The sequence below is a fragment of the Alosa sapidissima genome, chromosome 15, assembly GCF_018492685.1.
Source record: "Alosa sapidissima isolate fAloSap1 chromosome 15, fAloSap1.pri, whole genome shotgun sequence".
Lineage (NCBI taxonomy): Eukaryota > Metazoa > Chordata > Actinopteri > Clupeiformes > Clupeidae > Alosa > Alosa sapidissima.
This window is the reverse complement of record NC_055971.1, coordinates 24,720,453-24,732,952: the sequence shown is the minus strand read 5'-3', so window position 1 is coordinate 24,732,952 and position 12,500 is coordinate 24,720,453. Positions and strand designations below refer to the sequence as shown.

At 47.1% G+C, this 12,500-nt stretch overlaps 2 protein-coding genes across 5 annotated transcripts in view; one reads left to right on the top strand and one right to left on the bottom strand.

Moving 5' to 3' along the window:
- masp1 (MBL associated serine protease 1) overlaps window positions 1–7,308 on the top strand; it is an 18,651-nt gene extending 11,343 nt beyond the window's left edge. For 3 of the 4 annotated variants that reach the window (XM_042064189.1, XM_042064191.1, XM_042064190.1), the window contains 6 exons: window positions 2,624–2,771; window positions 3,062–3,180; window positions 3,540–3,618; window positions 4,970–5,242; window positions 5,498–5,572; window positions 5,716–7,308. In XM_042064189.1, coding sequence (XP_041920123.1) covers window positions 2,624–2,771; window positions 3,062–3,180; window positions 3,540–3,618; window positions 4,970–5,242; window positions 5,498–5,572; window positions 5,716–6,614 — 1,593 coding nt within the window. In that variant the 3' untranslated portion in view covers window positions 6,615–7,308. Of the gene's footprint in view, window positions 1–2,623; window positions 2,772–3,061; window positions 3,181–3,539; window positions 3,619–3,919; window positions 4,277–4,969; window positions 5,243–5,497; window positions 5,573–5,715 lie in introns of those variants that run through there. The other variant, XM_042064192.1, reaches the window with a different exon arrangement.
- A 1,348-nt stretch (window positions 7,309–8,656) lies between these two features.
- The window catches only part of ostn (osteocrin), an 8,675-nt gene continuing 4,831 nt past the window's right edge, over window positions 8,657–12,500 (bottom strand). Inside the window, exons 3-5 of the mRNA XM_042064247.1 lie at window positions 11,116–11,336; window positions 9,578–9,702; window positions 8,657–9,300 (exon numbers count right to left, since the gene is read on the bottom strand). Of these exons, the coding sequence (XP_041920181.1) occupies window positions 9,618–9,702; window positions 11,116–11,336 (306 nt within the window). The 3' untranslated portion in view covers window positions 8,657–9,300; window positions 9,578–9,617. The remainder of the gene's footprint in view (window positions 9,301–9,577; window positions 9,703–11,115; window positions 11,337–12,500) is intronic.

Genomic DNA, 12,500 nt, shown 5'->3' with positions numbered 1-12,500 from the left:
TTTAGCACACCTGGTCTTGCAACTACCTGCTCTAATGATTACCTTTATAAGATAACACATAGGTGCCCATACCTACTCAAAAGTACAGAATAGCTGCACATACATACACAAACAAATGCATGCAGGCATACGTGCATGCAGGGCTGGTTTTAGCCTACTACATTTGTTGGGTGGGCAACATAGCAAAGCGGTCAAATTGGATCAAAATAGACATAAACACAAAACACAGAAAATTCGGTACTAGCTAGTTTGAGTTGCTGCAGCCAACAGACAGGGATAGCCCGTATTTCTGATACCTGTATTTAAAATAAGTATTTCAGATACAAAATAGTATGTTGTCATTTGTATTTTATTTTGTTGATGGAAATGGCTTCGTATTTTGTACTAAAATACTTTATAGGTGTGCATTTTTGTAGTTGGAGTGACATAAAAATGCAAAACAATGAATGCAGCCTTTGACTGGTGCTGAATTGTGAGTTGTTGTGATCAGAACAAGATGATGATCCAGTGCAAGACGAGTAACATGTTTTTTACTCGCACACACACACCACCAACCACAGGTTTCTTGAGAACTTTAGTCATCAGTTTATTATTATCCAGTTGGAACACATGGAAGAGGTTATGTGGTTGCCCTGCAACTAGTTGCCCCATGTATTGCTTACTGTAAAGCAACACAATGAAAAATTCATTTAAAGGAATTATCCGGAGTAAAATGCACTTTAGATCAATTTACGGATGATTGGGAGTACACACGTTGAGTTGACATCAAAATCGGATGTGTTTTGAGAAAGTTCGATTTTACCGTTTTTAGTCAAAACTCGTTAGCGTGGAAGTGAGAAGGGCATATTATTTCGCCGCTACAAAACACTATTTTTATACCTCTTCTACAGTTCCAAACAACATTACACTTACGTGGTAGTGAGTAGAGGGTCCCTAAAGCCAAACCGAAGTATCCCGAGGTCTTTATGTGGTCGGATAGATAGTCCAGAATGAATTTCATTAAGTCAGTACCTTTCCGGAAATGTTGCCATCTTTGCTTCCATCTTTAGGGGAAAGTCCGTAGGAGTCGATTGCCAAGTATGGGAGTAACACGCTCTGGAATTTCGTCGCCGTTTAAAAAAAAAAAAAAACATAGTCCAGTATTTCTTTTGAAATTGAAATGAAGTTGTATGGACTGGACTATGTTTTTTTTTTTTTTTTTTGGTGACGAAATTGTGAATTTCGGCAATCGACTCCTACGGACTTTCCCCTAAAGATGGCAGCAAAGATGGCAACATTTCCGGAAAGGTACTGGCTTGATGAAATTCATTCTGGACTTTCTATCCGACCACATAAAGACCTCGGGATACTTCGGTTTGGCTTTAGGGACCCTCTACTCACTACCACGTAAGTGCAATGTTGTTTGGAACTGTAGAAGAGGTATAAAAATAGCGTTTTGTAGCGGCGAAATAATATGCCCTTCTCACTTCCACGCTAACGAGTTTTGACTAAAAACGGTAAAATCAAACTTTCTCAAAACACATCCGATTTTGATGTCAACTCAACGTGTGTACTCCCAATCATCCGTAAATTGATCTAAAGTGCATTTTACTCCGGATAATTCCTTTAATTAATAAAATGAGCTCAGGTGTATCATAATAATTGATAACTTTAATCATCCAATCGGAGCGCATGGAACCGGTTATGTGGTTGTCCTGCAACATTGCTCAATCTGGGCGTGCGTGTGTATGTGTGTGTGTGTGCTTTACTGTATGAACACTTAGCAGCTGGGGGTTCCGCAGTGTGTGTGTGTGTGTGTCTGTGTGTGTGTGCTTTAATGTACAGTATGCACACTAAGCTGAGCATTCCACAGAGTCTCTGTGTGTGTGTGTGTGTGTGTGTGTGTGTGTGTACACAAAGTTTAGAGTGTAAGTGTATGGCTCAGATTTTCTGTGGTTAACCTTGTTTGTCTAAGGGTTTAAAATTAACCCACAAGAAAGAGAAGAGGTTTAATTACAAGCCTCTCACTCATTCAGACACACACACACACACACACACACACACACACACACACATGGTGGGACACTCAATGTGCCATGCAGTAGGTAGAAACATTTGATCCTGTTGAATGATGATTAGGATGATGTAGATGATAGTTTTTAAAGATCATAATGTTGATGATGATTACAGTTAATAATAGTAGTAGTAGTTGTACTACTACTAATACTACTACTACTATTAATAATAATAATAATAATAATAATAATAATACTTATAAATTATTTCTACAATAATGATGGTGATGATTATGAGGATGGTTGTGATAAAGATCATTTTTATGATACAGGTGGTTGTAGTGTTGGTGATGATGATGATAGTAATATTGATGGTCATGATTATGAGGATGATGGTGATGATGATAATTCTGCTGATTATGACGATGATGATGGTGGTGGTGATGATGGTGGTAATGATGATGATGATGGTGGTAATGATGGTGATGATGGTGGTGGTGATGATGATGATGATGGTGATGATGATGGTGGTGATGATGATGATGGTGATGATGGTACTGGTGGTGATGAGGATGATGATGATGATGGTGATGGTGGTGGTGGTTATAATGATGATAATATTTTTACAGATCCAGGTGGGTCAGAGGACTTTGGGTCCCTTTTGTGGGGACCGCTCACCTGGCCGTATTCAGACAGGAAGCAGCAGTGTGACCATCCTGTTCCACAGCGACAACTCTGGAGAGAACCTTGGCTGGAAGCTCACCTACTCCGCCGCAGGTGAGCTCATCATCACCCTAATTTAACTCCACCACGTACAACACCATCTCTACTCTGCCTCAAATGAGCTCACCCTCGCTCTAACTTTAACTCCCAACACCAGCTAAATCACCACCTCATAAGGTCATCCACTTCCCAACATGCTGTCTTACCTTGGCCCTTTGTCTTGGTCTTTGTTTGACCTTTAACTTCAGTCAGGATTACATTCTAAACTGAGGTTTGTGTGTGTGTGTGTGTGTGTGTGTGTGTGTGTGTGTGTGTGTGTGTGTGTGTGTGTTTGCTCCCTACAGGAAGTGAGTGTCCTGTGCCTATGGTGCCCTCATTTGGTCACTTGGAGCCATTGCAACCAAAATATAGTTTCAAAGACCATGTGCTGGTGACATGTGACACTGGCTATGTGCTTTTCAAGGTACTGATGTTTTTGTGTGTGTGTGTGTGTGGGGGGGGGGGGGGGGGGGTGTTTGGGTATGTGCTGTTTGGGCGTGTGTTTGTGTGTGTTTACATCAAAAGTGAAGCTTTGTCTATATCAGTGTTTCTCAAAGTGTGGTCCGGGGACCACTGGTGGTCCGCGAACAGATGTGGTAAAATATAATATAGATGCAATATAGAACCAACTTGTATGCAAATCCAAACAGTTCTGCAGTGCACTGCGGGTATCGGTTAAGTGGTCCTTGGTCTGATAAAGTTTGAGAAACACTGGTCTATATGATCTCCATATGTGTGTGTGTGTGTGTGTGTGTGTGTGTGTGTGTGTGTGTGTGTGCACAGGATGGAGAGGTGATGGAGCACCATCAGATGGACTGCCTGCAGGATGGAACCTGGAGCAGTGAAGTCCCACCCTGCACACGTAAGACTAACTTACAGTAAAAGTGAGAGACAGTGAAAGAAAGATGGATGTAGCAGCAAATATTTAAAGAGGTGGTATATATATATATGGGCATGTGCATGTGTGTTTTTTTCTTTGTCCTCTTAAGAGCACCTGTTTTGTTGGCCTGTACACAGCATGTCACACAAATCTTTTATTTTCTTCTTTCTATCTTTCTTTCCCTCTATGCCACTCTTTCTCTCCCTGTCTCTTCACTCTCATTTTTTTCTCTCTGTCCCTCCACCCTTTCCTCATCTCTCCATTCTCTCTGCTGCCACTGCAGAAAAAGAAGCTCTGAAGAGCCGCCGCTCTCTGCCTCGCATTCTAACCAACCGCATCCTGCATTAGAACACTGCCGATGTCAAACCGGCCAATCACATGCCTGGCCTCAGCTTCACCTGCTCACTGCAAACACCAATCAGGAGAGGGAGAATCTGAATCAACCAATAGAAACCTGCGCTGTCTGCAACATTCCTTTGACTCAGCTTTTATCAGATGTCACATTTTGACTGGATGCAAATTGATGACTCATACTGTTGTCTACTCTAAGTGAGAGAAAGATTGCAATTTCTGCGAGAAATACTCCTTTTTTGTACTCTGCTTTGTTCAATAAATTACCAACCTGTGTGTCCATCGACAACACTGACTCCAGGCCTCTGTCACTCTCAGGCCTACTAGGTCTCATAAGTACTGAAAAACACACACACACAGGAATGAGGGGGAAAAGCAGATTTGATATATACTTCTCATTAGACTGATTTCTGTTTCTGAGTGATTTCTTCTTAAAGCTCATCATCCAATCACAGGGCTACAGAGCCTAACCAGGATGAATTCAGCATCCCGGCATGCTCAGTTTCCTGTTCCTGAGGCAGATCTAAGCGTCTTCACAGAGGTGTTTACAGTAATTTACCCCATCTCTGGTGATTGTGCTTTTGTATTCCTGTGTCTGAGTCACACTTTGCATATGTCACGTCACTACCTCCCCCTTCTGTCGCTGCGTCCCCTCGTCTTCATTTCCCATCTTCTTTCTGATTCTCTCTTTCTTGCGCTCTGCTTCATTTCCTCCCTCGCTCCTTTCTATCTCTCCCTCCCTCTCATCTCATCTCTCTTTTCTCTCTAAACCTCCTTGCCTGCTCTCCCCTTCTATCTCCCCTCCTTTCCTGTCCTACTCTCTATGTCTCTCTATCCCCCTCTCTCCCCCTGTCTTTCTCTCTCTCCATCTCTTTCTCTCCCCTCTCTCTCTCTCTCGCTCTCCCTGTCTCTCTTTCTCTCCCCTCTCTCTCTCTCCCTGTCTCTCTCTCTTTCTCTCCCTATCTCCCTCTCTCTCCCCCAGTGATAGACTGTGGTCCTCCAGAGGAGATCGTGAAGGGAGAGGTGGTGTTCGACGGCCCAGATAACAGTACTCTCTTTGGGGCCAGCTTCCAGTACCGATGCCTGGAAGACCCACAGAGCACCATCCCAACTCCACCCGATGCCATCCCAACTCCACCTGATGCCATCCCAACTCCACCCGATGCCACCCCAACCCCACCCAACTCTATCCTAACTCCACCCACCACTCCTCCAGCAAATAACAGTACCTACATCACGAGGCCTGTATCTAACGGTATGTACCCAAGGCCTGTATCTAACGGTATGTACCCAAGGCCTGTTTCTAACGGTATGTACCCAAGGCCTGTATCTAACGGTATGTACCTAAGGCCTGTATCTAACGGAATGTACCCAAGGCCTGTATCTAACGGTATGTACCCAAGGCCTGTATCTAATGGTATGCATGGTACCTCTGGTCTTTTTGTGTTTGTTTGCATGTGTGTATATTTTTGTGTGTAGACTAACACTGTTATTGCTGTGTCTGTGTAAGGTACATATGTGTGTGGAGAGAGAGGAAAGTGGACTAACGTTGAGCTAGGCACCAAACTCCCGTCTTGTCTCCCAGGTAAACACCTCCCTATACTAAACACACAGGTCTGCTTCTGGACTCATTTATATTATAGCTGTGTGCATTTCTTTCTACAGTTTTATCTACACTATTATATGTGCTGTTTATATATGTGTGTTTGTGTGTGTGTGTGTGTGTAGCCTGCGGTGAGCCCTCTCAGCCCCTCCCATCTCACGTGCGGCGTATCGTTGGCGGTCGTGTGGCGTCGGCGGGCCAGTTCCCATGGCAGGCGCGCCTGTCGGTGGAGGACTCGTCTCGAGTGCCCGAGGGCCGCTGGTTCGGCAGCGGGGCGCTCCTCTCGGCCTCCTGGGTGGTGACGGCGGCGCACGTGCTGCGCTCCCCCCGCCGCGACCCCTCCGTGGTGCCCGTGTCCCCCGGCAGCGTGCGCGTGCACCTGGGCCTGGCCGACCTCCGGCGCCCCCCGGTGGCCTCCGCCGGACACGCCGTGCAGCGCCTGCTGCTGCACCCGCGCTTCGACCCGCGCAACTACAACCACGACATCGCCTTGCTCCGTCTCGCCCAACCCGCCCACTACACCCCGCTGGTCCGGCCCGTCTGCCTGCCCCTGCCCTGGGCCGAGGGACAGCCGCCGGCCCCCCCACCGAACACACTGGGCCTGGTCGCTGGCTGGGGGGTGATGGCAGCCAACGGGTCTGCGGACTCCGCAGTGCAGGGGGTCGTGGCTGGGGAGGTGGAGGGTGAAGGTGGGGTGTCGGACGTGCTGCGCTACGTGAAGCTGCCGGTGGTCGAGCGGTCGGAGTGCGAAGGCAGCTACGCCTCGCGCTCGCGCAGCTACAACATCACCAGCGGCATGTTCTGCGCAGGCTTTTACGAGGGCGGCCGCGACACCTGCCAGGGCGACAGCGGCGGGGCGTTCGTCACGCAGGACCCTCGCACGGGACGCTGGGTGGTCCAGGGCCTGGTGTCGTGGGGCGGACCCGAGGAGTGCGGCTCCAGGAGGGTGTACGGCGTCTACACGCGCGTGGCCAAGTACGCCCACTGGCTGCACTCACACATGGACACGGACCGCTGGTGGTGACCCTACGGTGCGGCTCAATCCCGGACATACGCGGGCATTGTCGAATGGGCACAGTCATACTGGCACAGTGACACGGGCACAGCCACACGGACATCAACCACACGGACACGGTTACACTGGCATGGTCATAGTCACACAGACATCAGTCACACAGGAACAGTCACACGGGCACATGGTACAGTCACATGGACATCAGTCACAGGGACACCAGTCACATGGACACAGCTAAGCTATTGAACCCATGTGGAATTTAACTGAAACAAGTTTGCAGCCAACTCAGATCAGAGCAGATCTCATGTCTTGTTTGTGGGTTTTTGTAACTTTCTCAGAGTAAAAACATATTGTCTCATATTGGGCATTTGCTTTCTTTAACAAGCTTTGCAGTTTGGACACTGTCTCCTTCATATTTTGTTTCATATCATTTGCACAAAGGTGCAGATCAGGGTAGAATAAGAAAACGTGTTCAGTGTAGACTCGGAAAAGCCATTAATATTGGGCTATACTGTCATATGAATTAGCCTTGCTAAGAATATCGACAAATGGGACACTACACTTTAGTTATCCAATGTGCACATCTAATCCAAAAGAGTAGTGTTAAATGTATTGATATACTGTAGTACCATTTTAATAGTAAAATACACTGTTCTACTCTTTGTAATGTATAATTCACTCACTCATTCAATCAATCTTTTGTTTGGACATTATGTTTTGTGATTAAAATATGTATTTTATACCAACTGTGTGTTGCATTTTTTTTTTGCAAAGGCTTTTCTTTCAGGTAGGAGCAATATGGTCACATACTGCCCACTAGGGGGCGTAAGAGCATTAGAACTTGGCTGTAGATGACAGGGCCTCTTAAATGTGTTTATGCTGACCATGAGAGAGCATAAATCAGAGCCCATAAATCAGAGCACACCTCCTCTCTCTTTCCCACTAGTTGACTGACGTCCATAACTAACTGGAGCTCTTCTCTCTTTCATACTTCCTTTGAAACACTCTCCTCAACCATCCTTCATTCGGCCCCTTTCTCTTTGCCTTCTCACTGTCCTTCTCTATCTATCACTCATTCTATACCCAATTTTCCTCTCCCCTCTTGCCTTCTCTCTATCTCTCTCTCACACTCATTCTCTCTCTCTCCCTCCCTCCCTCCCTCATTCCTTGCCCAATTTCTCTCTTTCTATCTCACTCTATTTCTCTCTTCCCTCTCCTTCCCACCCTCCTTCGCTTGGCCTGCATGTGTGCGTCTCTGAGTCTGAAACGAAACCCACCCAGGTGGCCGTGTCTCCGTGGTGACAGTGTGCTCATTTCTGGTTCTAACCCCGATGGCGTTGGTCCAGCCTGCGGGACCATAAATCTCGTCCGCGTGTCTGTCCAGCCTTGGCTGCCGGTGACGCTGGCCAGGATGAGCTCACCTTCGCCGGATGCCTGAGATCTGACGTACGCACACCGTTGGCTGGCTCGTGACCCATGTGTGTCAGTTGCCTAGGTAATGACACAGCAGCTTCAGGAAAGGGTCAGTGGGGAGGGGCCATGGGGTTTCTCAACCCTGTTGACCGGCGGTCAGAGAGGCCAGGGGGTATTTTAATCCTGCTGACCGGAGCTAGTCTGTGTTTTACTCAGAGTCAGGTAACCCCATCTGATCTGGGAGAGGCTGACAAGCTAGCACAGGTCAGACTCATCTTACCGATTTTCATGCTTTAATTATTTTTACAAAGTAAATTTATTTGGTTTGTTTGATCCACACACACACACACACACACACTTACACTCACAGGAATGAAGACTGATAGCAGGAAAACTCTCTTTAAACAAACATCATTAAATTGGATCTACAGATGTTCATGTCTGTCAAGTCTTTCACACAGAATCACATGCAGACACACATGATCTCTCTCTCACACACACACACATACACACACACACACACACACACATACAAACAGGAACCAAATACACATGCTTCCAGATGTGTGCACTTGCTACATACATATACAAACACACACACACACACACAGCTGACAAAGAAATAAACAGTAGGCAGGTTGTAGCTGTAATTGATCAGTTTTAATGTCGAGGCAGTGGGCCTCCTGTCTTTGTGCAGAATGGAACAGTTTACTACAGTGAGATTAACAAACAACAGCGCTCAGGCAACAGGGGTAAATAGTGCTGTTCTGTAGTTACCAGGGAGACCATGCCCATCCCCTCTGCAAGTGGGTCTAAGGCACAAGGTGTGAGGCCCTACATAGTGTGCTGGAGTTCCTGTGCTTGTGGAGTATAATGCTGCTATTGTAAAGGGGCATAGCTGTATGCAGTGAAAAGTACACAGAGCTTTGTGGTAGTCATAGAGCGTCATAAGGCTTTATAAAGTATATGAATACTGAGTATCAAATACAGGTGAGAGGCTTTTGGATAGGGAATGGGAGCTTGGTGTGAAGTCAGGGCGAGGTGTTGGGACTGTGTATTTCTGCTTTCTACTCTAATCTGGGATTATAGGCAGTGTAAAAAGAGTGGAGAAGGGTTGGTGTGTAGGGATTAGGACGGGTTCTGGGTGTGGACATAGTGGCTTGTGTCCGTGTTAAGAGCTCAGGTGTGAAGCAAGGAAGAGAAGGAGGAGACGGACGAGATGTCTTTATGTGTCTTTGTGTTTGTTATGTATTCCATGTTGCTGCCAGCTGGACTGATGCCCCTGTGAACAGAAAAACTAAATTAGACATGCTTTGATTGCATTTTATGGATTTCACATTGGGCCAGTTTCCTGTACTTGGATTAAACCTTACACTGAAAGATATGTTTCATACACTAAAAGATATGTTTTCTCCACTGAAAACATCTATAAATCTAGCATTAGGCTAAACGTATAGGAAACTACCCCATAAACTATAACTTGTGTCAGGTTAAGGTTTTGGTGCTTTGGACCAGCAATCATGATGGGATTTACCACAGAAGGAAGTGTTGAGACTTACCAGTCTCACAGGAGAGGGGGTAGGGAGGCAGTGGCGGGTCTTATCCTCGGTTGCTTGGTAGGCGGCCCACTCCGATCCGGTCAATGGGAACATTCACCCTTCGCCTTGGTAACTCAACGACTTTCCTGTGGGCAAGACAGCTGAGTTTCAGAGCCGCAGCCAAACCCACAGCCAGTGAGCCACTCGGTACATTGTCATTTCTGCCTTCTACGCCGCTAACCCCAGGCATGCTAGCAACACTCCCCACAAAACCCACAGCACCCCAACCATGTGGCTGGCTGGCTGGCTGACTGGCTCATCAGGTTCCAGACCCCTAAACCAAAATACACTCCCTGCTACAATAACACCTGCCTACAGATCAGCGACATAACATGCTAGCGGGGAAGCCGACTGGCGCTAACGCTACGCTTCTCCCCCACCTGTTGCTAGCGCCGAGGGAGAGAACAGGATCCAGACGGATCGTCTGCCGCGATGACGCCCCGCTCGATCCACGGGGGACCCAGCAGTGGCCCTAGGGCTACAAACTTCATCCGCCCTCAGCCAAGTTCAGAGACACCCTCACGCTGTGTGTGTGTTTAATCTGAGCGCCCGCCAATAAACACTCCTGCTCGCCGGAGCTTGTGGCCAGTCCAAACCATCTCGGTCTTGAACCGCAGCCAATCAAAGCTACCTGTGCATGGCTTCCGGCCAATCAAATCTACCTCGGCCGGGGCAGCGACCAATTGTTACTGTAGGCTGCCTGTTTGCGTGGGCTGCGAGAGCGCGAGATGGATGTGTTAAACCTGGGGCCGGACCTCAACGCTCTCCCACCGTTACATCACGGCTGTCCGAGCCAACTCAATTATCTGTACAATTACACTATTAGTGCGGAGCTATTTCTGCATCTCCCCCACACACTGGAGGCCATTGTTGCCTGGCTGACCTGGTGAGGTCACCTAATGAGGGGCGGTCTCAGATGCACACACGGACTTATTTTAAACTCCAGCAGACTGCGGGCTATTAGGCGGGGAATGGCCGGGGCCATGGCCAGGGCTCCCAGCGGAGGAATGGAGGAAGTCATCAGCTCGCTGGGAGGCACTAGACTTGGTTTGTCTCCGGTCAGGAATCTGGGGTGGTAAGGACCGTGTCCCATGTACCTGTTGGGTTTCCTTCAACATCCTCTCTCTCTCTCTCTCTCTCTCTCTGTCTCTCTCTCTCTCTGCTTGTCAAGGTTCAAACTGTCTTGTTGTGTTCCAGATTTACAAGTTCTCATTTTTCTTATTTATTTATGCTACACATCCCCCAGAGTAAGCACAATCTATTATTATTAGGCAATAGATAGATAGATAGATAGATAGATAGATAGATAGATAGATACAATATGACAATCTAAGTTAAGAGAAATGTACTGTAGTTTATCATTAGTTGTACTTTTTACTATCTTTCCAAAACAACACTCGTTGTCTTTCCACTCCATGCATTTGCTTGCATCACCCCCCCCCCTCTCTCTTTCTCTCTCTCTCTCCCTCTCTCTCTCTCCCCCCTCTCTCTCTCTGTACCTCTGCTTGTTGTTGTTGTTTTTGTTGTTGTCCATTGTGCTGATGGAGAGGCGGTCCATTGGGGTGTTGGACCCCGGGAAGCTTCTCTTCTTCTTGGTCTCGATGACGTCGTTCTCTAGCGCCACCTGCTGGTCCAGCAGCAGCAGCTTGGCTGTGATGCCCTCAGGAGACTTCGGCTCCACCGGCCGGCCCCTGGACACCGGCTCCTCCAGGGCCCCGTACTGCAGGAATATGTGTGGAGTATGTATTAGAAAACAGTGCCCATACCGTTGTAATATCAGAGTGGAGTATGTATTAGAACACATACTGTTGCTCATACTGTTGCCCATATCAGTTTGTGTAATATTTTACAAAACAGTGCCCATCCTCATGCTGTAGTTATATCAGTGTGGGTTATGAGTTATATCAGTGTGGGTTATGAGTTATATCAGTGTGGGTTATGAGTAAGAGAACAGTCCCTTTACTGTAACTGTAATAACATCAGTAGGTGTCCAACACTATAGTAATACTGGAGTAGAATTAAACCTACTGTATCTGATGCCTCCATTACAAATGTGGCCTATGGTGCACCCTCATGTTCAATCCAAAAGAACGAATTTAATGAAATGTCTTAAGAAATATCAATTCTCGAATCGAAAATCTTAATATCAAAGTATAAGTATATATACTCTTTTGATCCCGTGAGGGACATTTGGTCTCTGCTTTTATCCCAATCTGTGAATTAGTGAAACACACACAGCACACAGTGTACACACAGTGAGGTGAAGCACACACTAATCCCGGCGCAGTGAGCTGCCTGCATCAACAGCGGCGCTCGGGGAGCAGTGAGGGGTTAGGTGCCTTGCTCAAGGGCACTTCAGCCGTGCCTACTGGTCGGGGTTCGAACCGGCAACCCTCCGGTTACAGGTCCGAAGTGCTAACCAGTAGGCCACGGCTGCCCCTACAAATGACATTTTTGAACATGTAGTACGGTTGCTATATTATGGTCTGGCTGGCTTCTTACATCAGCATCTTTTGTTCCACCTCAGTCATTTTACTTTTACCTAAGCTGCCACTTCAAAGCCACGCGCTGCTGGCAAGAACAATTCTCTATCAACTTCCCCTCAAGTTAGAAGCTTAGTAGTCCCATGCCAATGACAACAGTGAATCACAGCCAATCAGCAACCGCAAGGAAGTGACATTCATTGGCCGAGATAACAATTAGGCAAATGTGAAGAGGAGCTGTACAGATGGTAGGGTGAGATTGGTCTGTCTCCAGGCGGACTCTGACAACAGCTTTTGATGAATAGGTGTAGTACTGTAGGTGCTCAAGCTGGACAGTCCTGTGAGGAGGTATATGTGTGTGCATGTGTGTGTGTGTGTGCATGTATGTGTGTGTGTGTGTG